Source organism: Ammospiza caudacuta, chromosome 2 (genome assembly GCF_027887145.1).
Source record: "Ammospiza caudacuta isolate bAmmCau1 chromosome 2, bAmmCau1.pri, whole genome shotgun sequence".
Classification (NCBI taxonomy): Eukaryota; Metazoa; Chordata; class Aves; order Passeriformes; family Passerellidae; genus Ammospiza; species Ammospiza caudacuta.
Window position 1 is genome coordinate 4,830,364 of NC_080594.1, and position 26,307 is coordinate 4,856,670.

At 41.7% G+C, this 26,307-nt stretch overlaps 3 protein-coding genes across 6 annotated transcripts in view; 2 read left to right on the forward strand and 1 right to left on the reverse strand.

Annotated features, from left to right (window-relative positions):
* Positions 1 to 2,918, reverse strand: part of RCSD1 (RCSD domain containing 1) — a 37,436-nt gene extending 34,518 nt beyond the window's left edge. For 2 of the 3 annotated variants that reach the window (XM_058800189.1, XM_058800188.1), the window contains exon 1: positions 1,985 to 2,918. In XM_058800189.1, the coding sequence (XP_058656172.1) occupies positions 1,985 to 1,987 (3 nt within the window). In that variant the 5' untranslated portion in view covers positions 1,988 to 2,918. The remainder of the gene's footprint in view (positions 1 to 1,984) is intronic. The other variant, XM_058800192.1, reaches the window with a different exon arrangement.
* Positions 2,919 to 3,163: 245 nt separating this feature from the next.
* Positions 3,164 to 9,021, forward strand: CREG1 (cellular repressor of E1A stimulated genes 1). 2 transcript variants are annotated; one of them, XM_058800193.1, is made up of 4 exons: positions 3,171 to 3,529; positions 5,483 to 5,602; positions 6,905 to 7,089; positions 7,475 to 9,021. In XM_058800193.1, coding segments are annotated over exons 1-4 (603 nt in total). In that variant the 5' UTR covers positions 3,171 to 3,232; the 3' UTR covers positions 7,476 to 9,021. The 2 variants fall into 2 exon arrangements, with proteins under 2 accessions (XP_058656177.1, XP_058656176.1); XM_058800194.1 differs by lacking the exon at positions 7,475 to 9,021 and having other exon boundaries at positions 3,164 to 3,529; positions 6,905 to 7,090.
* Positions 9,022 to 17,155: 8,134 nt separating this feature from the next.
* CD247 (CD247 molecule) overlaps positions 17,156 to 26,307 on the forward strand; it is a 46,850-nt gene continuing 37,698 nt past the window's right edge. Inside the window, 2 exon segments of the mRNA XM_058824805.1 lie at positions 17,156 to 17,209; positions 17,211 to 17,439. Coding sequence (XP_058680788.1) covers positions 17,156 to 17,209; positions 17,211 to 17,439 — 283 coding nt within the window.

Genomic DNA, 26,307 nt, shown 5'->3' on the forward strand with positions numbered 1-26,307 from the left:
AGGTCGTGCTCAGAGGAAGCTTGCCTTGCCACTGCCTGTGTGGTGGCTGTCAAAAATGTAAAAGTACTTTTGGCTGAGCACCAGGCCAGCGCTGTAATAACTTTACCTATCTTCTAAAAAATACACCAAAGAAGGAGTCACAAGCTGAATTCCCAAGCAAGGTAATTCAGGAAGTTTGAGGGTGAGAACAAATAAATGTCTTATTTGTCTGTGCTGTGTGCCACCTGTAGCAGCAGCAGGGCTGACACCTCTTCAGGACAGAATCTAACCAACATTTTTAGAAACAATTTGCATGGTGGGTCTCATGTGGCACCAAGCACTGGCACTTCAAAGCACTGAGTGCTTCAGCTTTTGCCAGAGCTGACTCACAGGTCAGTCTCCTCTGCCACAGGCGAGTGACTTTAATCACCCCGGCAAGTGACTTTAATCACCCTGGCTGGCATTTGGACGGGAGAGCTGCCCTGGCTGGGGAATGAGCGCTGCACACAGCGAGCCTGCACAGCCCCCAAGGGTTATCTGGGCACAGAAAGGTTCCTGTGCACGGACAGACTGCCTGACCGAGACAGGAAGCCTGGACCAGAGCACAGCCAGGCTGTGTCTGAGCAGAAACCGTGCCCAGCCCGTGCAGCAACCAGAGAGAGCTGGCTGGGGAAAAGCAGCTCTGAAGAGGGCCGACAAAACATGACACAAGGCAGGATGGAAACCTTGCCCACTTTCTGACTAAAATACATCTCCTCCAGGGACACAGCCTGAAGCCCATCACATATAAAACACACTGAAATTAAGATCATTCCATGAACTCACCTTGGAGGAAGGATATCTCCATTTATGGTGAGATATTGCTGTCTATTTACTGGCTTTTAAATGCAGTGAGGCACATGATTTGGAAAGGAGAACTAGTAGTGCCTACCAATACTTTCTTGACCCTGTTATGCAAGGATGCTGAGAGCCCCTAGACAATATTGCAGCACAAGAGAGAGAATCCTTCTCCTTTCTCTGAGATCTAACTGAGGAAGTGAGAGAGCCTAGTGGCTGCACATCAGGGGTTTGGAGCATCATTTTTTTCTTTTTTTTTTTTTGCCCTATGAAAATTTCAGTTTCTCCTGAGCATCTCCAGGAGAAGGCAGCAGCAGGAGGCTCCATGTATCTTTGAGAGGAGGCAGGGATTTCTAACCATGGAGGACAGCAGGGATCTCTAACCATGCTCTGCAGGCAAGGAGTATACTGGAGGAAAAATTATTTTGTTCTGCCTGTACAGGACAGCAGATAAACAGCAGGGAATGGATGGGTGGTGTATTTTCCTTGGTGAATTCAGCCCAACAGGATGATCCATCTGGGCTGCTATAAGCTGTGGGTGCTGTGGGGCACCTGGGGGTCACAGAGCAAGTTAATTTGGTTTTCTCAGTGCTACACTGCTGTTTACATAGCGTGGACATACTTGGATCCAGGTGGAAATACAAAAACCCACCATCTTTTAGGACCACTTGAAACAAGTCTCAGTATTACCCCAGTTTAAAGCATCTCTTTATACAAACCTTTATAAGGTTACTGAGCACAAAGTGAGTGATAAAATAAGCTAAGTGTTTATTTGGGTAAGTAATGATTGGAAAAAGCCTTCATTGGAAGGTGGAATGGTGTTCAACTGACAAACCCAAGCCTTACAGAGGCAAGGGCTCTGACATACACCCTGCAGTGTGCAAGAGGTAACACCTGGGCTCTGCCCAGTGGCAAATCATTCTGGGGTTTTGTGGCCCAAAACAGATAGTCCTTGCTGTGATATATCCCTGTGATTAAAGGATAAGGTTTTCCCAAGGGAAGGCTGGGCCTCAAACACCTGTGGTGGCACAGAACCAGCCTTTGAGGCTGATTTAGCAGTGGGCAGGGATAGTGGGGCTGAAGGACTGTAGAATGAGAGAATTATTATGGCTGGAAAAGAACTTCAGGATCCCCGAGCCCACCTGTTAACCCGGCACCCCGTGCTCACCATTAAAGCTTGTCCTCAAGCGCCATCTCCACGCGGGTTTTGGACACTTGCAGGATGGGACAGACTTCCCCAGGCACACAAAGCAGGGGCGATGCCGGGGGCCGGCTGCTGCCATGGCCTGTTCAGTGTCACTCTGACCACGCAGAACGGGAGGTGTCGGAGCGGGGGGCCTGGCTCGGCACAGGCGGGAGCCGTCGGGACATGTCCGTGACATTTCGGGACACAGCAGGGACATCGCGGGACATCTCCGGGAGCCGCGTCCCGCCAGCGGCCCCCGCAGGCCAGCGGGAGCGCTGCCGCCACCTTCCCTTCTTCCCGCGCCGGCGCTCCAGGGAAACGGGATCGTGAGGGGATTCTGTGGGACGGGGCCAGCGCGGTAAGGTCCAAGCAGGCCAACAGTGGCACCCTTGCCTGGAGCAGGAGTAGCGTGGGCAGCAGGAGCAGGGCAGGGATTGTCCCTCTGTACACGAACGCTGTGTCCAGTTCTGGGCTCTCACTTCGGAAAAGGCCTTGAGGGGTTGGAGCGCGAGTGCTGTGAGAAAGCGCTGAGGGAGCTGGGGGTGTTGAATCTGGAGAGAAGGAGGCTCGGGGGGACCTCACTGCTCTACAGCCCCCCGAAAGCACGGTGTGCCCAGGGGGACTTTGGTCTCTGCTCCCAGGGAACGAGGGACACGATGGGAGCACACGGCCTCAAGCTGTGCCGAGGAGGTTCAGGCTGGACATTCAGAGAAATTTCTTCACAGAAAGAGTGATTATTCATTGGGATGGGCTGCTCGCTGGAGGTGCCCAGGGAAGGGCTGGCGGTGTCACTCGGTGCCGTGCTCCGGGGCACTCGGCAGTGCTGGGTCGCAGCTCGGACTCGGCGATTTTGGGGTCTTTTCCATCAGTTCGGTGACGCAGAGCTGGGCTCCCATTGGCTGCCGGGCCGCCGGTGACTCCGCCCCCTCCCGGGCCGCGCGCTCGCGGTTGTTTACATCGTCTGCGCTCATTGCCCCGCCTCCAGCGGCTCTCATTGGCTGAGGACGGCCAATCTCGCAAGTCTATTGGCTGACAGCGGGGGTGGTGGCTCTTCATTCCCGAGGTCGTCGCTCATTGGTTTGGGGGGGTGGGCGGCGCCGCTCCCATTGGTGAGGCAGGGCGAGGCTCCGCCCCTCCCGGCCGGTGGGCAGGCGGTAAAGGCGGGCCCGGCAGTCGGTGCCCGGCGCCGTGCGGGGTGGGGTGTCCTGGTGCGCGGCTGTGCGGGGAGCGATGTCTGTGTCCTCAGCCATGGCGCGGTTGCCGCTCCTCCTGTGCGCCGCATCGGGGCTGCTGCTGGCGGCCGTGGCGGCCATCCCGCCGCCCGAGGAGGCGGCGCGGATGGCGCGCTACGTCTTGCACAGCTGCGACTGGGGCGCGCTGGCCACGCTGTCGGCGCAGGAGGGGCTGCGCGGCCGCCCCTTCGCCAACATCTTCTCCCTCAGCGACGGCCCGCCCGGGCCCTGCGGCGGCAGCGGCGTGCCCTACTTGTACCTGACCGACATGGAGATCTCCGTGCAGGACCTGGAGGTGAGCGGGGCCTGGGGTGCGGAGTGACCCCGGGGAGGACGCTCGGGAAGCAGCCGGGTCAGTCAGGCTGGCTCTCAGCAGCAGGCGGTGATTGCAAGGCGGTGTGACGGCGCTGGTTCACAGAGCCGCGGAATCGCTGGGGCTGAGAGGGGCCTCTGGAGATCCTTCAGGGTCACCTCGGGCAGGTGACACGGGAACGTGTCCAGGTAGGGCCCTCAGAGAGGGAGACACTGCCATCTCCATGTGCAGGTCCTCCAGAGCCGTGCCACCCTCTGCGTAAAATTCTTCCTCATCTGTGTTTTAGTTTATGGCTCTTCCATGGATGTCGCCCCGTTTGTCAGCCCTGGGGACAATTACTAGCCCTTGAGCAGTGCTGTCTGTGGTGGCAGTCGGTAAGGCTCCTGAGAAGTTCCTGCTGATCGTGGTCTTGAGAAAGAAAAGGCAGCACCAGGCAGAGCAAGTGTCTGCAGCCTCCAGAAGCACTGAGGAAAGAAATGGGGCACCATGGAATATCTGAACAGAGGAAGTTTCACACACAACAAAGTCAAAAGGAGTGGAACTTGTCAGTGTGGGACCTAAGCAAAGAGAATTCTTACAGAGCCTGCTGAAGGAATAGTTATTCAGTCTCTGGAGCATACCGTAAAGGGAAGCACGCATGGAAAGGCAGCTTTGGCATGCAGAGACTCTGAGTGTGTAATTGGCCTTGTCCCAGAGTTTTGTGGCCAAGAGTTCGCTAAAAATTTAATGAAATAGCAGTCATGCCTCCTTTATTGGATTTGTTTGTTTTAGTAACTTACAATGTTAGTAAACACAAAATAATGGTAGTTTTTCACATTGTTTTACCATTTTTTTGTTTGTTCCATGTCAGGTTTTAGTTTGTTACCTTAAAATAGTTGAATTATATGTCTAAATACTGTAGAGAGTCTAATTTGTTTTGCCTAGTACCTTTCTTTCCATCCCAGATACAGCTGTTTGCTTTCAGAAGAACATAAAACCCACTAGTATAAACTAATGATGAATATTTCCTTCAGAAAGCTCCTCAACAGGTCCTTATTTTGCTGCTTTGGGGCGGAAACTCTTGACACGTGATAGTCACAGGCAAGGAGAAGGTGCCGAGTAATCATGAGTCAGCTCTTTGGGAGTTGAGCAACTTCCTCTCTCTCAAGTGGCTGCTTCTGTTTCACGAGATCACCTGTGCTCTCCGCAGTTTTCAAGTGACTGTGGAGGGTTTCTCTTGGACATGAGCCCTTCTAATGAACCCCCTCGAAGCAGGGGAACTTCTCTTACTGGGAAATAATGACCCTTAGTAGGTGGCATTCTGCAATCCTGTTTGGCACCAGTGCTTTTCAAGCCATGGTCACCAAATTAGTTTTCAGACAAAAAATCAGATATGGGTTCTGTAATCCTTCAAGTTAGATGTTTCACTTAAATACTCTGAATTAAAAAAAAAAAACTTCTAAAGTTCACTTTAAATGGCAAAAGAGCTGTTTGGGAGAGCTAGGAGGCTGTTAGGAAGAGCTGTTTTTGTTTTAAGTAATTTTACCAACAGTTGTGAAGCCCACTTGGTTGCTTTCTCGGTAACACTTTGCCCTTTCACCTGATGACGTTCACTGTATGTCCTTGTCTACTGTCCTTTGTATCTGCAAATTGTAATATATCATCATTTGCAAGTGAAATAGGTGGGCTGAATTCATTAAGGAGTCGTGTTCTGTGAGATTTGCATTTTTTGTTAACAAGCTTCAGCATGCCTCTGAACTGGGCTTTATTTCAGATTCAGAGCTCACCCAAGGAGCCTTTCAGATGTAGCTAGAGCAGAGCTGTCACCACCTTTTCCTTTCTGCCAGTATTATTGAGCTGAATAAAGTACCAAGAGCTGAAAATGTGGTGGGTATGACATTTTTTTCACATAAGAAAAGTAAGCATAAACCTCTTACCTTGCTTCTTGCATTTCAGGTCAATTCAAATGCCTCCTTGACTGTGTCTTTGGCACAGACTCCTTACTGCAGGAAGCACAAATATGATCCCCAGAACCCCCTCTGTGCCCACATCATCTTTGTTGGGAGCATTGTAAAGGTGAGCAGCTGAAAGCTGGCACTGGGCAGGGTTGTGTGCATCAAATACAGATTTGTTTAGTGGAGGGAGAGGAGAAAGGTGAGAAATTCTGTGCAGAAGCATAAGCTGAGCTGTTCTGTGCTGTGATACCCAAAGGCCAGCTCACAGTTTGTGGGAGGAAAAAAAAAGTTAACCCTTGATTTTTGCAGGAGCTCTCTTGACATACCTTTAGCAAGGAATTTGGGTATACAGTAATGCAGGGAATCTCCCTCATTGCTGTCATGTGTTCCAAAACTAAGTCTGAGGCCATTATTTTGGAAAAACCTTCATATTTCATTCACATCTCTCTTGTTCAGTTAAATTCTTTGGTTCAAACAGTGTGACATGCCTGCTTCTGAAACTGTTCAAGTAAATACTAACCTGAGCTACAAAGTTGCAGATATTATAGACAAAAAGTGTGCATTGTGTGATCTGGTGGCATTGCTGCCAGGGCAGTGTTCTTTTGTGCACCAGTACTTTGGTGTCTTGTAGGAGGAATTGAGAACTGCATGTGTTAATCATTGAAGATCCTAATCCTGTTATTGGGGTAATGGTTGAGGATGAGAACTACTCATCACTACTCTCTTACTTGATAGTCTCATTCTTATTTGGTGTTTTCACAGCTCTGATATTTGCACATTGCACTCAGCAGTCTTGTAGTTACTTTACTGAGTTTCTCATTAATAATGGAGTTGATTTCATTTAGGTAGGGTTTTATTTATTTTCTTATTCTATACCCAGAGCTCTAAATGGTTGATTTCACCCTTTAAACATCTGCACATTGTATATTAAGTGCCATCACACTTTTCAGCTTCCCTTCTCTGTAGATTCTGTTATACCATCCCATTTGTGTTTGAGTGTTTGCAGATGTCTGAGCACAGTTGTATCTGTTTCTGTCAGTTTGAATGAGTAGGTGCAGAGGAGGTGAAATTACACCTAAGACATCACATTATAATAATTCACCTACCATCCATACTTCTCTGTTTTGTGGTTTGTTTAACAATCAATTAATCATCAATTCTTATGTTGATTAAACACTCTTGCTCATGCTGACTCTAAAAGCAGCATTTTGATTTAATGTTGAATCCACTACTTTTTAAGTGTTGTCTGTCTCACACAGTTGCACACCACACTGAGGATGAGCAGCCTCAGCCACAGTAATGAGCCCCTTGGGACAAGACATGGCTGGACTCAAAAAACACACTGCAGTCAGCAGAGGTTTTTTAGCTGAAACTCATCTTTACATGACTATCTTATTGTAACAGTTTCCTGGCTTTTGTGTAGGTGAATGATTCAGAAGCAGACATAGCCAAAAAAGCATTATTCACTCGCCACCCTGAAATGGAAAGTTGGCCCAAGGATCACAATTGGTTCTTTGCCAAATTCAACATCACCAATATTTGGGTCCTGGACTACTTTGGTGGATTGAAAATTGTGACACCAGAAGAGTACTACAGTGTCAAGCCTTAGTAAGTACTCAAGTTCTTCATGGCTAACTCTCATTGTTTCACACCTGTGAACTCCTTGTTGGTAACAGGGAGGAGTGACTCCTGTAGAGTTGGCACAGTCACTGTCCTCTGTTTGAATTAATTGCAAGACTGATGATGTTTTGGTCCAATAATTAATAGTAGTGAGACTCTTCAGCATTTCTGAAGCTGTATTAATGGAATTGGGGCAATATTGCTGATACTTCCAAAACAAAATTGCTGTTGAATCTGTCCTTATGATTTTGAAGTATAGAGAAATTGTCTTCTATTGTCTACATAAAACCAAGTCTTCCAAACTTTCAAATATATTTTAGCACAGTCAACATGAATTCTGCATTAATTTCACTCCTATTCTTACTCCTTGTAGGTGGAAGAAGATCCTTGGTGATGCTGATATGGAAATGAATGGCTTTGGCTGTTTCGTGGAAGATTTATTTTTTCTATGTAGTGTAGAGCTGAATTAATAATATAATAAATCAAACACCTTGCATTGTTAATGAGCATATATTACTCTTATGAAGCAGATTGAACTTCTCACTAACTTGATTCATGTCACAATGAAAAACCTTTGTGCATAAGCAATAACTAAATTGTACCCACTGGATGTGAATTTGGAAAGGTGTCTGACAGTGTGCATTCAGAAATGTTGTGTTTACTGGAATCTAAAGGATTAGTCCAGTTCTAAAGTGCCTTATTTAAATAATGTTTCTGAGCACTTTCCAGTATTATTTTTAGTAGCAGTTTAGTTTAGAATTTTATGGTGAAGTTCTACAGGATGGCTCCGCTGATGGAATAGAAAGCATTGTCTGTATTACAGTGACAAAGGATGTGCTGAGTTTCCAAATCATGTTAAGAATTTTCTCTGCACATTGATAAACTCACTTTTTTGAGCCATTTTTCTGTTTTATTGAATGTGCTGTAGAATACAGTTGTGTTCATGCCAGCTGTACTTATACCTCAGGATGAGTTCTTGGTAATTCCTCAGCTGATTATGTGCCCTGACTCTGTAATAGCAGATCTGTAGTACCTAAAATATCTGACTCAAGAAGAGTAGTGTCTTGTAAATTCAGTGAGAATGGTGTGAAGGATAAATGTTTTCTGAAATACTCACCTTTGTTAATCTGATCAAATGGCAGTTCATCAGCTTTTGTTCCCCTCCACAGCAGAACTGAGCAGATTTTGGGGTCTGGAAGCCTTAGACAGCAATTTTGGATTAGTAACTCAGAAGTGAAAAAGACACAATACAGTTTGACACAAATGATGCATGATTTCTAGAGAATGAAAATTAATGAAAGGTGTGCTTAAATTAATTCTGTGTTAACTAAGTTACACCCAACCACAAAAAAAAACCTTTTTAACATCCTCTCCAATCTGTTGTGCACTGAGTTCACCAGCATTAAAAAGTATTTATGAACAAACAAATTGATTTTACAGTGAGCAAATATTACCTAGTTGACCTAGAGTAAAGAATTTAGACTCCTTAGAGGAGGTTGATATATAGGACAGTGGGATTTGTCATGTAAGATCCCCATATCTTAATGTTGTTGTTATATCACTCCTTTTCTCAGATATTGGGGTGATTTGTGAAAGTATTTTTATGTAACTTATTAAGAATTCTTTCTTCATAAGGGGAAGGAAGCTATTGGTACTGTTCAACTATTTTAAAACTAATTTAGGATTTAAAAAACTTATAATATAGAGACATTTATGTTGAATAGGTAACACTGGTTTTAATGTGAAATTGAAAAAAAGTTATATAGGGTATGATAGTTGTGAAAACTCAACTGAATCTCTGTCATGGACTCAATACTTTCTGTGAGGACATCTGAATGCATTATGTGTAACCCTGTAATTTCTGATGTGTGAGACTGATGTTGCTGGGCTTTTGTTAAAATTAAAATATTTTTTTGACAAGTGGTGTCAAGCATTATTTATTGCATGTCCAAGAATTATTCTCTCTCTCCTGCTGTCTTTCATAACTCTCTTTTCAGTGTTCTTGTTTTACTGTTTCTTTGATATCTTTCATTCTTGCTAGAACTAATGAGAAAATGTTCCTACTTACACTTGCCTTCCCCTCCTTGGGTTAAGTCTGTGTCTTTGTACTTCATATGCTTTCCTGCATCCAATGCTCTGAAATTAAAAATTGCAAAGACAAATGCCATCATTCCACACATCTCCAACTTCCTTCTTCTACCAGCTGCTTCTGCACCCCCACATTCCATGGCATGTAAGAAAAGAAGCAGGAAAGGTCTTGGCAGTGCATAAACAGTAAAACATTGGTGTGTTATCAGGGCTGTTTTTAGCACAAATTGTAAACATAGCCCCAAGCAAACTAAGGCAAAAAAACCCCAACCACAAAACCCAAATCTCCATCCCAGCCAAAACCAGTACACCACTTTCAAAAGTATTGCTTTCACTTGAGGGTTTGGTGTAGAATAAGGCTGGCTTTGTTTCTGGTTTTCTTCTCCCTTTACTATAAGTTCCCAAGTATTTTCTCTTTGGAAGTGGAAGGGCCTTTTTTGTTAATAGCAATATCTTAAAACAGTTTTGTAATGCTACTGCAACAACTGTAAATCATCCAAATATCTTCACTTTTGAAATCTGGGAAGACCCCAACCAGATGTTTTTTGGGGAAAATGATGAGCAGCAGACTGGTTGAGCTACATGTACAGACCTGGATCTGAGAGTCAATAGAGAAGAACTCTGGAGTTGTATCTGTTCATCTCCCTGATTTTTTGTGTGTGTTTTATATGTAGAAGTGGAATGTAAAGCAGTTTAGGCTATTAATCTTCTCCCTTAGTAATAGGTATGTAAATGTTTATATCACCAACCCAAGAAAGACATTAGCTGGTCCTATTTTTCCTTACCTCTTTTCCCTGTGCTCACCTTCATTCTGTTCAGCTCATTCAGGAATTTGTGAGCATGTTTTCTTTTTTCCTGCCATCCAGGGTAATACTGTGACTTAGAACAGGAGAGGCTGAGTATAATCAATTGATACAGCTGTAAGCAATGAATCAGTGTTTTGATTTCTGTGTGTATCCTCTGCCAGGGCATGCTTGGAGTACCTGAGCATATTCTCAGCAGCAATGAAGTCACTGCACTCATGGGAATCTGACACAGGATAACTGCAGGCACCTCACTAAGCCACAGGATGTTTGTTAGCTGGGAATCTAATAAGGGTAATCACAACTTGTTGTGTTCTGCTTCCTACTACATGTTCTTCCTTCTATTGATCTTGCTTATTGACATGTTTGTGTTCCTACTTCTTGATTTTCAATTTGCTTCTTCTGTTTTAAATGGAGGACTTGTGCCCAGTAGGCTCTTGCAACATGCAACACCATTGCACTATAGATCTTAAATATATCAAGTATTCATTTAATCCTTTATTCAGTTCTCTCTGGAATTAATTTCTAAGCTGTTTAATATTGTGCCTGTGATCTTCACAATAAAATAGAGGTAGGTCAGGCAGAGTATCAGACTAACACAAAAAGTGTTACTCGTAACTTAACGGATTAATTTGTTTGCCAAAGGCTTTTCCTGAGCAAAAAATTGAATCGAGAGAAAATCCAATGTAGTGATATATTGTTGTTGAACACAAGAGGGTGCCACAGACTCACATTCGGCTGGAGTGTTAAATGTTTAATACTTAAAAGTGGTTATTGAATTCATCATAACTCAAAGATGCTGGAAAAGCAAACGACGGGGGCATAATATGAACAAATTCTTTTTCTACAGTGCTTTACATTATGAATGCTTCCCTCCATAAACACAGCAGCCTGCTGGCTGCAAAAAAAAAAAAAGGAGCATTCATCATTTTTTTCTGTTTTGTAATCATTTTGTGCTATGGAGAGCTCAGAAGTAATATCCATGAAAATGATTTAAAGGTTTTTAAATTAAGTAACTCTAGTAAAGGAAATGGAGACAGGTATAGAATGCCTTGGAACATCGGCTGGGAGCAGCCAGCTCCAGACCCAACAGTGTTTATTTCTGTCAAATCCAGAGAGAGGGTGACCATGCTTTGGTTTAGGCTTATTAAGAGCTGAATTAAACCACTTGACTCTGATTTGTAATTTCCACCAGCTAATTAATCTCGGGCTTTTCAAGCGCTCCCAGGCTGCTCTCCGGTGGTTTGGGTTGCCCTGATGATGTGCAGGTGTTTGGGTGATGAGGCCAAGCTGGGAAAAGCCTGAAGCTCCCCCTTTTTCCATGGGGGCTGTGTTCGGGCTCAGGCTCTTGCTGCTTGCTCACTCCTGCTGTCTTGGCCTTGAGCCTGACTCAGTGTGGCTGACCCTGCTTGCTGCCACCCTAACTCTGCTCTTCTCCAGGTACCGTGGGACTGCTTCTTTTGGGGTTGAGACCACTGCCCTGCCCTCCTCTTCTTGGTTCTCTTTAATAATTGTATTTTCTCTGCTGGGGAGCTCAGCCCTTGAGTTTCTCATGCAAGCCTCTTGCAGTTACTCTCAGGGCTCTTTGACTTAAGAACTTCTGTGTCTAGAGGCTTCCTCAGAGATTTTAAGTTGAATTGGTGTGTAAAAAGATTAGGCTGTATTCATTCTGAGTGTAGAGATTATTGTTCTTCACAGATTGGTTTTCTGTGGAAACAAAGCTTAGGTAACATTTCTGGGTACTTGCCTTTGTCAGATTTGGTTTTGCTTTGTTGGATTCAGATTTGAAATGGGGAGTCTGACCTCAAAGCTGGCAAGCTCCTATAAATGTCATGACAACTGTGAGCTGGGGAGAGGAAACAAACCCTAGTTCACATATATTAAAGGTTTAAAAGTCATATTTTGAAAATTGGAGTTTCATTAGTTGTGCTGATTGTAGAGCTGTAGCGCCCTGGTTGAGTGTGACTCAATGCAGTTAGTACCAGAGAGGGTGCAATTCTGTATTGTTCAGGGGATATTAGGTTTAATCAAAGAACCTGATAGCTGTAATGATGATTTTGAGTTATTTTCTTCCTCTAGCTCTTAATATCCTACATTTAAAAGACTCAGAAATTTCCCATTACTATTTGCTTCTGATTCTTGCAGCTGCTAGGCTTAGGTTTGCATAGAATTTCTCCAATTTAAACAAAAGAGATGCCACGTTTCTGGTGGTGGGCCAAACAGCTGCTGTGGGTCTTGTGGAAAGAGGAGAGTCTCTCCCTTGACCTCAGTAGTATTGTCAGTGTATCCCCACAGGTCTCGAACCACTTCATGTTATTTTTGCTACTGTCACTGACTCAGATTGTAAGTTTACTTTGCATGATTACTTTTCCCTTCCCCTTACCTATAAAAATGTAGATACCTGTTTGTAGCACTCATGTAAAATACTTGTAACTCATCTTGATACCCTTAGATGACAGGAATGCTTTATTTGAAGAATAAGATGGCTTGTTTTTAATCTGTGAGTAATTAATTTTAAAGCTTTTAAAATAAATCTGTGATTGTTACAAGCACAGAGTAAGCTGACAAAACCGAACAGAGGGGATGTGTGTGTAAAGGGGGAGACGGTGTCAAGAAATACTGTGTAATTGCATATCCAAGCATGTATATTTATGTGAAAACATTGAAGATCATTTGTGTTCCTATAATGTTTTTATGGCAATGGAACCTGTTAAACATCTTCCAGTGTTAACAAGTAACTGTTTCTAGACTGAAAGATGGCAATTGTTTAGAGATAAGACAGAGAAATAGTTGCACAAACCCTTAGTTGCAAAATAGTTGCAAAATCATACAATTCCTATAATGGCATGATTATAGGAACATTGCACACTAATTTCCTGTTGTCTTTTAGCCAAAAAACAGTTGTCTAATCAAGTATGAATTGGACTTTTTATTTGTTTTAAATGCTTAAATGAATTTCAGTTAATTTAATTGAGTTTTTCCTCAGGTAAACATTTGAAACATGGAGAAGAGGTGTATTTTAGGGGTAAAGAGGGGAGGAGAATAAAGGAGAAGTAGATGCTTGCCACAGACCTTAAAATCTGGCTTTTCAATATTTTTAGATTTATAAAAGGCATAACCTGATAAGTCATATTCTGTACAGCCATGCAAGAAAATACTGAAGGTGTTCTATAATTAAAGAGCATTTTGAGCATGTGTGTAGTGATCAAGTCACAGAATTTTTCTACATATACTGCAAAGTAATTGGGGAAACTCACCTGCAGTTAACAGGGTTGTTGATGATGCCAGGAAGAGTAGCTTGAGTAACTGAAAAGAAAAGAAGCACTGTTCCTCCTCCTTAAAATATGATATAAGCAGTGGTCTCTTGAGTGCATTAACAACAACAAAATCCAGAGCAGATCATAAAGGTGTCACTGGGGAGGGAAAAATTGGATATTACAGATTCACTAGTCTCAAAATTGAGCATTCAAAGAGGGTGCATTTTAACTTTCTCCTAACAAATCCTTTATAGGTTTCCACAAACCCTGTTGCACTGAAGATTTTTAAGACTATAGCAGGAAAAAGGAAACTGCCAGTCACAAAAATCCCTGAAATAACAAATAGCAATATATTTTTGCATTGCATCAGGGCCTGTTTATAATCTCCCACAGGAAACATGCAGTCCTGGCCATATTTGTCTTTGTGGTCCTACACAGGTGTCCCTTTTTATGTTTGGCTTATTTTTTCTCTTTTTCTTGCTGCACGTGTCAGGGTTTCTATTTGCTCGATGCAGCTGCAAGGAGTAGTGACAGTCAGGTGGGTTTTCCTTGGAAAAGCAGTGTTTTCATACACAAAGGGGAGCAGTTGTAGCAAGAGCAACTCCTTCTGTCTCCCTGTTGGGAGCTGCAAAGCAAGACCTGTAGTTAGACACTGTCTTCTTTCCAGCTCTCCATTTGCTGGCAAAAGTGCAGGGCAGGGACTAATCCTCTTGGAATGCAGCCATTACCACTAAATAAGTATTAATTGCTGCATTCCAAGGGGATTAGCACAGTTGAACCCAATTATGGCAAATCGAAGCTGCACTGTAAGGCACTACAGTGCATTGAGATGCAGTGAAGCAGTGTAGGACTGTCAGTCTCCAACATTTTATCAATAAAAATTGTGGGCTTATACACTATAAACAGCAGACCATTTCTTTTCAGTGTCTTAGTCTGAGTGGCATGCCTGGCTGGAAGCTACAGCCTGCTCACCAGTGAAAATTGTTGCTTTTTAAACACCCATTATCTTTGTGTGAACATCTCAGAAACGTTTTTAATACTTGTTGAGTTAATTATGGCACTACAAGCATCACTCCCTGCTGGACCAGGGGCAAGGCTCTGCAGTCTGTCTGGATTCTCACATCTCTGAAGTCGGCCAGCTCCTCCATCAGGTGATGTAGGAATTAATTTTGCCTGCAAGTGTTAACTGTATCAAATAGGCTTAGGAGAGCTCCTGATAACCGACCTGTTCTCAATCCCAGCAGTCTGCAGTGATGATTACAGGCATATCTCTGTGGTAGCAATGCAGGAGCCAGAGGGCAGTGTGTAGTTATATATATTTTTTTAATCCTCAGCTTGACTGTGGTGTGGGTTTGTTTTTTTTAGTTTTCATTTATTTCCTGTTAAAACTGCAAACCCTGCTGCTTTTTTTTTTTATAGTACAGTCAAAGCATAACCAGTAAGCGTGAAAAGGGAATGCTTCTGGGAATGAATCAGCCCCTTGCATTAGAGCTGTTCCAGGATTTTTTGTGTTCAGAGAAAGGATGGCATATGGATGCACAGAACCAGTTGAATGTATGCCTTGACTACTTTATGAAAGATCTTATCCTTACAGATAATGAGCTGCACCTTAACCAGCATTAAACACACTGAGCTGTACTTGGGGACCACTTCAGTTCCCTGACCCATTCTGCTTCAGGAACCACAGATCAAATATTGCAGTCTTCCCAGTGCAGGTAATTCTTGAGAATGTACTTCCCTCCACCCATATGTTTAGATGAAGAGTCAAGTTTAGCTGAGAGCTTTTCTTAACACAGCAGGAAGGGTTTTATATTTCCACTGTGGCCTTGTCTGCATTGAGAAAAATTGCTGCTGGTTCAGCTGAACAAGGGTTGGCATTCATTTCTAGTCCAGGGTTAACCAAGTCCTTACAATCTGACTGAAGTGAGTAAACTGAAACATCAGTATGGTTTAAACCGTTGGTAGAAGTGCATTTGCAAGATGGGGCAATGCACAATGTGGGCAGGAGGTGCTGAAGTTTTTATAGCTCCTGGAGATGCAGAGACTAGAAAGGTTGAAAAGAAGGTGACACTCTAAGCAAACAATTCCTCGTGGTAGAATTGCAAGCCTTATGAAGACTGAAGAACTTTTTCCTAGAGAGGAGACCACTTCCCCTTTATCTTTTCTTCTACTGCTTGTCTGAATGTGATTTGCATCTCTCCCACACCATGCTTGTTGTGACAATAATTCATAACGCAAGCATGAGTGCTTTTCTGTATACTTTGATTATATTTGGATAATGATAAGCTTGCCTTAGTTTAAAAGCTGAGGGATGGGGAGGTGGGAATTTCTAGGGGCACTGTCATGCAAAGACTTTTTCTGACTCTACCCACACTTCCAAGTGAAGTCCATATACTCAATTTCTCTGACCTTTCCCTATCTAGACATCAAAACACACTGGCCCAACTGCTGTTCTCCCAGTGTGCCTACTGTTGCTATTAATCTCTCTTTCTTACACAGCTCTTCATTTCTTTTCCTTACCTTTGGCCTCAGCTCTTTATTCAAAGTGATAATTTGCTGGCTTTCTGCCGGAGGGAGAAGCTATGATCAATAACAGGAGGAGACAGAGGTCAGTGGAATAGTGATGAGCAGTGCCATCTGCTTCTCTGGAAACACCGTTACCCAAAAATATCAATAACTAGGATGATATTTCAGCTTTTGGAGAGGCATCAGTGAGATTGAGGCAGCCAGCAGTGAGAGCAGGGGTCTTTTTTCTGCTCACTAATTCCTTGTTTCAGCCAATCTTCTGTCACACAGAGATGTGGACAGAAAGGGCTTTATCCAGCTTGCACTGGAATATAGAACATGTACCTGAGCACAGCATTTCTGGGGCTAATGACACCTTGTTCAGGTTCAGTGCGTGGCAGCTCTCCTGGGCTGTGCTCTGCTTTCTGCCTGGGGGTGCCAGAGCCCATCTCCAGCCTTTTCTTGGAACTTTTGGGGCAGAAGATCCACAAAGAACACCCTCTCCAGGGCTGGGAGAGAGCAGACTCCATATCACAGAAGGGTGTGCTGCACTATTACACCTGGTGCTAGACTACTACTAGTGTCTAGTACTTTTGGTACTGACTGGCACAACACATAATTAATCAATTAAAGGAAGAGACTCTTTTATCCATGTATTAGCCTTATTACTCCAGACAGCAAGGTGACAAATTTCTTCCAAGAACTTCAATTTACTTTGCCTTCAAAAGTCTTTCCTTTTTGCGGGCACAATAATTCTCATCCCACCATACTTCAAAGAAATTTTTATCATCTGTGGGGAAATTTTATCATCATAGGGATGCACATTCCTCTTTCTTTTCTAAGAATTACAGACAGGAGAAAAAAAAATATGCATTGAGATGCTTGTACTTCCTCTCAGCCTAAGCTCTGCTCCTCAAGTGCATTATTAGTATTACTGGTGTAAACATTAAACATTCAGTGATCTGTTGAGCCAGATGTATTTTGATGGGAGTGAGGCTGAGCTTTAAGCCATTAGGTTTATCTAAGCTACATTTTCAAGCTTTTCTAATTCACAGTTGTCTAAAATGAACTTTAATTTATTAATGAAAAAGTGAAAATTTGCCCGCATTCAAAAAGAGGCAATAAAAACTCACAAAGTGTGAATTAGAAATGAGTTTTATATCGTTATGAGGTTAGACAACTATATTGTTCAAAAGTGACTATAACTTACAGTTTTAAATTTCTATTTATGCCCTGTGCTGCACACTGGGAATAGTTGCACAAACCACTTTTTGAAGTCAGGTCAAATTCGATACCAGAAACAGAGACCAGCAGCCGCTGAGTGGGGATGATCTAGGAACCATTAGACAAAGTGGAAAAACCCCAACTCACAGCAAAAACCATCTTGCAGAGAGGAAAAGGATGAATAACAAAGGAAACCCCAAACATCAGTACCAAGAAGGCAAACCCCAGCCCTCAGTCAGAGGCTGTGAAGGCAGAGGAAGCCGGCAGGTGGACTCCGAAAGCTCTCATAGGAGCTGAGCCTCTTCCTGTGGTGGCCACACACCAGCACAGCCCGTGGAGGAGCTTCTTCATCTTCTTCTTCCTCTTCTCTCCCGTTCCCAGCACTGTCTGGCCTGGCAAGATGAACAAGTGGAGGAGGATCACCATCCTTGCCACCCTGCAGGCCCAGCTCCCAGCCACAGGTAAAGGTGGGCTTTGGGTTTGCCAGGGGTTCCCGTAAAGCTCTTTTGAGGAAAGGCTGCGGCGTTTCACCACCATTTTGGCAGCAGGAGGTGTCTGTGTGAGCACCTCGGCCATGTCTGCCCGCTGTGAAGGAGAAGGGGGATCTGCTGTGTTGAACTGGCCTGGGATAAAGAGGAAGGAAGGGATGAGGGGCACTTCTCCTGCTGGAGCGATGCCACAGCTGAACAGTAACTAAACAAAGCTCCCAAGCCTCACTTGGGCAGCTTGCCCTGCGATTCCAAAGGGGAGGTTTAAGGCAGTGATGGAAGTGTTGTCACTTGAAGTAAACTGCATGGAGAGGTTTCTCATGGAGCTGGGCTGCGGGTTTGTGGCCCACAGCAGAGCTGGCAGGCAGGAAATGGGGCACAGGTGGTGACAAAAGGGCAGGGCCCTTCCCCTCATGTCCCTGCCGGCTGCTCCTCTCCACCAGACACAGCACAAAATGAAGCCATTTCTTCCTTTGTGTTATTTATTTGTGTGGTGCACAGGCCAGCCCTGCCTGGGCACTGAACGGAGCAGCTTCGGTGTGCACAGATCTTCCAAAGCCATGTAAAGTTTGAGAAGGAGGCATTTACTTTTTAGGAGCATAGTAGATCAAAAGGACAACAAAATTTACATCTGGAAAAGACCTCAGGTGAGGTCTGAATGTGCCATAGGCCATATCTGAGCTTGAGTTCGAGCCAAATCCTCTGGAAGATTTCCCCCTCCATGTACACCCTTGCTGTACTTAAACCCAGCATCCTCAAGAGCTTGCATGACTGCCACAGACATTTTATTGGAAAGTTTTCTGGGGATGAGAGGAGGATTTTGCAGCTGCTTTCTAATGCTGTGGAACCAGTCCTGGTGATTTCTGGGGTTTTTCTTTCAGGAGAGTTTGGAGGGGATTTATGCTCTGTGGCAGGCCATGATTTGTGTTTGTCTTCCCTTCAATGTCTGGGGCCTCTGTCCCTTTCTGATACCCAAATATGATCCTGTACTTTAGAATACTTCTCATACTCTGTGCCTTGCTCTGTATCCACAGATGCAAGTAAGGCTACAAAAGTATGGCAGTTACTTTGGGTCAAAATCCATCTGCAAAACCATCTTTTTACATTTCCTCCTTTTTAACCTGTCACGCAATGTCTATAGTTCAGGCTCCTATTTGTGCATTTTCAGCAGAAAATTTTGAAAAATATGTAATACAGCTTGCAGAGGTCTCTGGTGCAAAGCTCTTGGGGTATTCACACTCACCAAGAATAAATGGTTCAAGTTGTGAACCGGGTACTGTTGTCAGTGATTTGGAGGTGACTGCCTGTGGATTGCAGGGGAAGTATTTTTGATTGGATACCTATAATAGTTTGAAGTATAGCAGCATTTAGCCAAAGAGTGTGGGTAAAATAGAAGAAATAGAAATAAAAACTCATGGAATTGTTGCCGTGTTATGGGTACAGAATAGACAAAAACAAAAATGTAAGATCTGTCATGAAATTTAGTTCAATGATGAGACCAAACAGTTGGGTTTTCCAGCTCAGAGCTGTGAGCAGAAAGATTTTCTGCTGCCTAGAGTGTTTTCAAGCTTTCTCAGAGTTCACTTCTAGAAGGATTTGTAGGGAAATGAACTTTTAATTTTTTCATTAAATAATCTCAGACAGATTCAGTACAGATTCAGTAAGCTGCATACCTCCTCACAGTGAGTTAATTCCACTTCACTATAAAGTGTTTGTGCCTATTCTTTAAAAGGGCAGCTGAAAGATGCCACCAAGATTAGCACTGAGGAACTTGCAAAGCTTTTCTTTTTGATCTTTGAGGTCTGTAGTAAATACACCAGGCATGAGGGAAAAATGTTTTAAAGTAATTCTAGAGATGGGCCATGAATTCTGATGCAGACTTTGAATTTCTTGACGCCAGACCACAAATTTCAGAATGCTCAAATTTGGCCTTTGAGCAATTACAGAGGGAAGGCATCTCACATTTTCAATTACACATTTTTATATATATATACAGGTTTAATTTTCTTTATTTTCCCTCTTCAAAGGCACAGAAGTGTACATCTGGAAATCTAGCTGAGGTCTTCCTATAACACCTCTGTTAAAAAGTCCATGAAAAGTAATAATTTTAATTATGAGCAGATGACTTTGTTAGTCCTGTTGTTTGTTGTGACAAGAATATTAGAAGACTTGTACCTGAATATCACAACTAAATGGCAAAAACCTTTATACAGTTGACACAGCTTTTGTTCTGAAGTATGATAGGCATTGATAGCAATAAAATAGTCCTGTGAGCAATACTGTAGAGTTGCTCCCCTATTTTTTTGAAGGCTGATGAGAGGATGCTTTGATTTATACCAACACACGCCATATCCATGTATATAAATGTATGTGCAAGAATTTAAGAATGGCCCTCCCTGTTCTACACTTTACAGAGCCACTTTTCCCAGAATTGTCTGCTAAGTGGAACTGGACAGTGCCCCGTTTTCAGCTGACTCTGTGGAAACTACAGCAGTGCTGGTCTTTAGCAGATGTTACTTGCACAGCTCATTTCCACACTGTTTTTCTGCTCTGCATATCTCTATCTCCTGCCCATTGGGTTACGGTGATGCCATCAGCATTTTTTAGTCAGTTCAGGGACAGGTAATAGGTCTTACCTTACTTCTTTTCTTCTCTCTCATCAGATGATTTAGCTGGTCTGCAAATGGCAAGATTTGTAAACCAGGAGTTGTTTACAAGCTTGTCTGAGGAATCCAAACAAGTAAATTCAGATTTTTTTTCTTTTTATACCATCCTCGTGTCCTTATGCGCTGTCTTAAGTTCTCTGAGCTGAGTTCTTGTTAAACCTGGGGGGAAAAAAATTTAAAGGCTTAATTTTACATGTTTTATTTCTTTTATTTCTGCTGCCTGTTCACAATGATTCATTAATAATTCATGGAAAAAAACCTATGAACTGGCAGCATGGAACAAAATGTAGGCAATGTAGCCTTTCTTTGTGAAGGGACATTTGTTGAGCCCTAGCAGTGCTATGTTCAATTCTGTAATGCTTGTTACAGAGCAAGTGCTTTCTAGCTTAACCCTTCCAAGCAGAATTCCTAATCAGTGAAGTAACAAATTAATGACCACATTCCTTTTGGTTTTTTTGTGCACTAGATGGGAAGGATATACAAAATACAGAAGTCTATCTGCGAAATATATTTATATTTTTCCTTTGTGTGTCCTTCTTAAATAAGACCATGTAGATAAAAAGCTGAAATGGAGTTAAAAAAGGAGGTTCACTAGCAGCTTAAGGGGACAAGAATTTGATGTCTAAATGAATGTTCATGTGAGAAATGTTTTTGACAACCATTTTCTGTTGTTCACACAGACTTTGAATGGTGACTAGCATGAAAAATAAAGTTTTAATTTTTTTTTCTTGCATATTTCCATTAGGAAATATGAGTTATTTCCTAACTCTTTCCAAATTCTAACCAAAGTCCCTTAAAAAATTTTAAAAAAGGAGAAAAATGCTTTTTTTGCACAATTGCAGACAACCATCGACTCCTCCTCCCCTTTTCCAACTAATCATCCGAGTGTCTGTATTGTACATAGAAATGTAAGATGCATCAGCTATTCTGGCAAGAAAATAGAGGGTATTTTTAGATGGCATGAATGGAAGATGCAACTTTTTAAAAAATACTTAAAACGTGTACTCTGCTAAAGGTATTTACTTTCTCCCTGTGCATGTTAAACTCGTAAGCATATTGTTGACTTTTCACTCTTCTGCTGACTTTAGACAATAGATAAATTTGAATTTCACTGCTGATTGTTTTTTTAGTGTTAAGAGAGCAATTTATGCTTTTCTAGAGTCTGTGAGAAGATGAAATTTTTCAGATTTTTCTGATTTGTCTTGTTGTCTAAGGTAATATTTTGAGACTGGGACTGAATACTGTTTTCTTAATTAACTTAAGCTCTGGTCCTTTAAGAAGTATATAGTATTTTTAGCTTTTAAAGTATGACAGTCCAAAGCAGGGTTTTTTTCAGGAAAGCAATGAAAACATTTATCTCCATTCTGTCCTTTGACTTATAACTTCAAATATAACAGATAAAATGTGCAGGCAAATGAAAATCTTGGTTTGCAGTTCTTCGATCCATTCACCCAAACACACAAGCCTTGGAAAACAGCAAAATGCTTGTGTTCAGCCCCAAAAAGTGGGTACATCCATCTTTGTGGAAGTTACACTTTTTTCACTCCTTTGCCAATATAACTATAAAAAATAGAAGTAGAAACCAGCTAGTTCCTCAGCCTCAGAGGTCACAAGCACTGGTATGTGCAAGTTCTGCTTAAGTGATAGAAGCCATCTCAATTTTTGAGCCATGCAGATTAGAAGTATTTTAAGTCCTACAAGTTCCCTAGGAGTAAACCATCAACTTTTGGAAGCTCATTGCATATTTTGTTCTTAATCCTTAGATATATATCTGTTAAGCCTTACAAGAACAGCAACTGTGGAGTTTTCCATCGTTCTGTGCTTTTGGTATATGGCAGTATGTTAAATATCTGCTTGTGGAGCCTGATGAAATGCTTGTACCATCTGGCCTATTTCTTTTGTGAGATGTATCTGTAGTGAAAACTTCACCTCTATCCTGACTCTTTCTGAGTAGCAGACCATTCTTTTCAGTTTGTTGTATTTTTTTAAGTGAAGGAGAAGCCATAATGATAACACAACTCTCTGAAAACTCAGATAATGAGTGGAGGTGAAATACATACCGAATTAGAATTCAATGGAAGGTGACAGGGGGAAAAGATTGGAAAATTTTCAACAAATGATAGAATAAACAGCAGCAAAACACACCAAATAAGTCTGGAGGGTGGCCAGTTGTAAATACTTGTGGGCTATTTTGTTTGGTTTGGTTTTCTTAGGAAATCTCACAGTATATGATTTATCTACAATTCAAGCTGCTGACTTAGGTGAAAATCTTAACTTTCACCGCAAATAAACTTTTCTAGTTTCCTGGTAACATTTTCTAGCTTGTAAGTTAACCTTGAAATGCAGCCTGCATGGCTCCAGAAAAAATAAAAGAGAAAACTAGCTATAGAACTTCTCACTTATAATTTTTTTAAGGCAATTGCTGTTTTTGGGGGAGCGATAGCATGCTGCAGTGCTCATGGTTACAAACACTAAAAATAGTGTCCCTGTAAAAAAAAAAAAGCACATGAAACATTTTGACCCAGAGAACACTTAGAGAAACTTTCCTAATACCCCTCCAAGTTTGTATAATAAAAATGTATTAATAGATTTTATTATTTACATCAGAGTAATGGTCTGAAACACTTTTATAATGGGATAAGGTGCAATATCCAGGAAATGAATGAGGGAATATTAATTTGGGTGGTGTTTTACTTCAAGGAAGTGTACACTGGTCATTGAATAAGGACTAATCTAACTAAAAACCCTTTTTCCTGGTTGTTCTTCCAAATTTCATAATAAGTTTGTTCCAGACAAGAGCCATGGGTGTTTTGCATTCATTTCACTTAAGAGTGTTGCTGTTGTCTGCGTCACAGCCAAACGTGAAATAAACAGAGCCAAATATTTATAAAAACACTTCCCAGATATTTAACACATCAGTGTGTGTTGTAAATTCATTCCAATTTCCCACGGTGTGCATCTCCTCACAAAGCAAACTGAAACTTGGGGGAAGCAGAACAGAAAAATCTCCAGATGCTGACCACTGGATGGGTGGGAGCAAATCGATGCGGATTTTGGACCAGGGCTCAAACTAATGAGGTACTTTGTTTTCAAAACATTTATTTTGAATTAGTTAATGTAAAAATCCAGCTCTAACTAAAATTGAACATCCACTATTTTACTTCTGAGCAGATCAATCTGAAGGAAGAGTTTGGTATAATCCGACAATGTCAGTTTTTAAATACTCTCAGCAAACTCAACTTCCTAATGGTGGACAATGTGCATTTCTAGGTATCAAACGTTCATTTTGTCACTCAGAAATAGCTGAAAATTTTAATAACTCCTTTTAAAAAAAAATATATAAATTGGATTCCTGAGCTGGGATCTTGCAGCTCACAATTAATACAGCAGAATTTTAAACCTTTGCAAAAAAAAATTGTGGCGCGTATCGTATTATATGGAGTTGTAAAATAAAATTGCTACAACTTAGGTTATTTCTTCAGTTGCATACCAGCAAGCTTCAGGCAGGGAATCCCACATCAAGTCTTTGGGAGCAGAAATTATTCTGGTTTTTATCCACTATGTGTTGTAGGCATTTATGTAGTTTCCCATCCAGCCATGTAAAGCCAGCTCCAGGAAAGAAAGCGTTACTGGAATTTGGAGTCCTTTCTTTCTCTCATTCTCTCATGGACCTTTTTCTCTCCATGATGCAGATGTGCACAATGTCATCACTTTGGGTTTTAATGTAAGTAAAGTAATTTCAGCAGCACTTTGTGCATGTGTGCAGGTGCATTTCTGGAGATGGCAAAAATAGAATAAGTCTTACAGGTTGGATTAATAATCATCCTCTGAGGGAAGGAAGATGGAATACAGACTGAGAGGAATACTATATTGTTGGTATGTTGTAAAAAACCTCTACCTAAAGACAGTTTCTAAGAAGCAAACAAATAATTCTTATGAATTACTATGAGAAGAGTTGCTCCGTTCATAAAATGTTATCTGTGTAGCAAATTAGTGTCTTTGGATAATTTTTGGAAGAATGCTGTTTAAATTCTATGTATTTCTTTCAAACAACTTGCTCCTAATGTTCAGGATTCATTTGTTGTTTTATGTTATTTTTTGATTTGTTGCCTAGAGGTAAAATACCTGAGTTTATGTCCAGAGGGGAACTCATTCTGAAAGTCAAAGTCATTTTAGGCTAGAAACTCTTAAGGCAATTTGTAATAAAAAGAATTTCAAGAAAAATATATGGAAGCAGTGCTGTATGAAATAATGCAAGTGTACATTTTTGTTTGACTTTTAATTTTCATATTTCTCAGGAAATTTTAAAAAATCTTGCTTTTAATAGTCTGTTGGAATTTGAAGAGATACAAATGCAATACAACCAAAGTAACTTATGTGATAATTAACTGGAGGCTTACACTAGAAAAGGATTTGACTTCATTCTTGTTTGTTACCTGCATTTTTTCCTGCTTATTTATCAGTGATATCTTCATTACTAAGAGGCTTCTGGTTCTTTCAGGACATGTACATTCTCTGCCTAAATTTTTCTGAGGGGTTTCTCTGGCGAGTGATGCGGAAGAACGCAATATTTGTAGGTGATAATCTGAAAGAGAATTAGTGAAAGCAAATGAGAAAACCTTGGAGAGAAGGGAACAGGAATCACTATACCCCATCACTTGTTGCCTAATATTTAACTTCTTGAAACTATTGATCTTTTAAATGTAAAGCTGAGCATTCACATTTTATGAACATAACTATAGCCAGCAAGCCAGAGAAGATAAATAAGGTTGACTCATCTGGATTTCAAGCAGAAGGTCAAACACCATTCCAGTTACTTTAAAAAATGAGCTTCTATTATATGCCAGAAAGGTTTTCTAAAATTTACCCTCTCCGAATACGCATCTAAAAAGGAAAAAAACATCTCTAAAATCTCTTGGAAAAAATTACTTTTAATTATGCTTTCAATAGGACCCGTTCTCATTTTCATTGGAGCAGGGAGGTGGTGGAAGCTTTGCCTACCCACACCCCGTGTTCTGGATGAGCAGGGTGGGGCAGGGAGCGCTGATTCCCATGGCCCAGAGCTGCATCCTGCTCCACCCGGGTCGGGCACAGATGGGTGGCCGCTCACTGCCGATGAGCTGTAAAATGGCCTCATCTGAAAGCCCAAACCATCCCCAGTTTTGGCAGATGGCCCCAGTTTTCTGCATCAGGCTCAGTACAGTTTGCTGACAATCCGTATTTCCGTATTTCTTTTTCTCCAGAAAATTATTCCTAATTTTATTGGAAATAGCATGCCATTGCCTGCTGGGGTTTTTTTGTGGTTTTTTTTTTTTTTTTTTTTTTTTTAAACACAGCAAGTTTGCCAGAGAGAGTAATTTTTTTCAGGCTATCTTGATGTGATCTAAAGTTCTGATGAAGAAAGTTTGTAACTTCAGAATTATGGTCCGCTCCCAAAAGTTTGGAAAGAACTAGGCAACTTCAAGAGTTTTGCTTTTCTTTTTCCAAAGTGGTTTGCCTAAAACATAATCAAATATTCAATGTTGTGCCAACTGGAGTAATTAATTGACTTTTTTTTTTAATTTTCACAATGTAATCCATTCTGATCACATCTCCAAGTGTTTCTCCTTGACTCAAATGTTTAAAAACCCCCAAATTCTCTCACAAAATTATTTCTTCCTAGAAGAAGCAGTTTTAATTTATCTTGGTTTGAATTGTCTCCTAAATTTCAGATGTCTCTAGTATTAATGTGAACTAGGCAGAAGTATTATTTTCCCTCTCCTATTCATGCAACTAAATTAATCTAATTTTTCCTAGTAATTCAGATATTATTTCACTACTTGACTCAAACCCCAGCTGCACTATAATGCATTTGTTTCTGCTGTTAACTATGTCTCTCCTGATGGAAAAGGAGAACTGCTTATTTTCAGGTTTGAGACAACTTTTTTTCTTCTTATAACTCTCTTAAAGAAGTTACAGATATGAACCTTCAGCCCTATCTTGTGGAAACATCTTTTCCAAAGTGTTTTTCTCTGATTTTATCTTTCTCAGCTGCAAAGAAGTAGCTAACAAGTTTGCCCCCTTTCTCTCTTGCTCTTCTTTTTACATCCTGAACCAAATGTTTATTTGTTAGACATAATGGTTGTAGTAGAACAAACATCAGGTTTAAAACAGAGCTAAAAGGGAAGCAATTTCT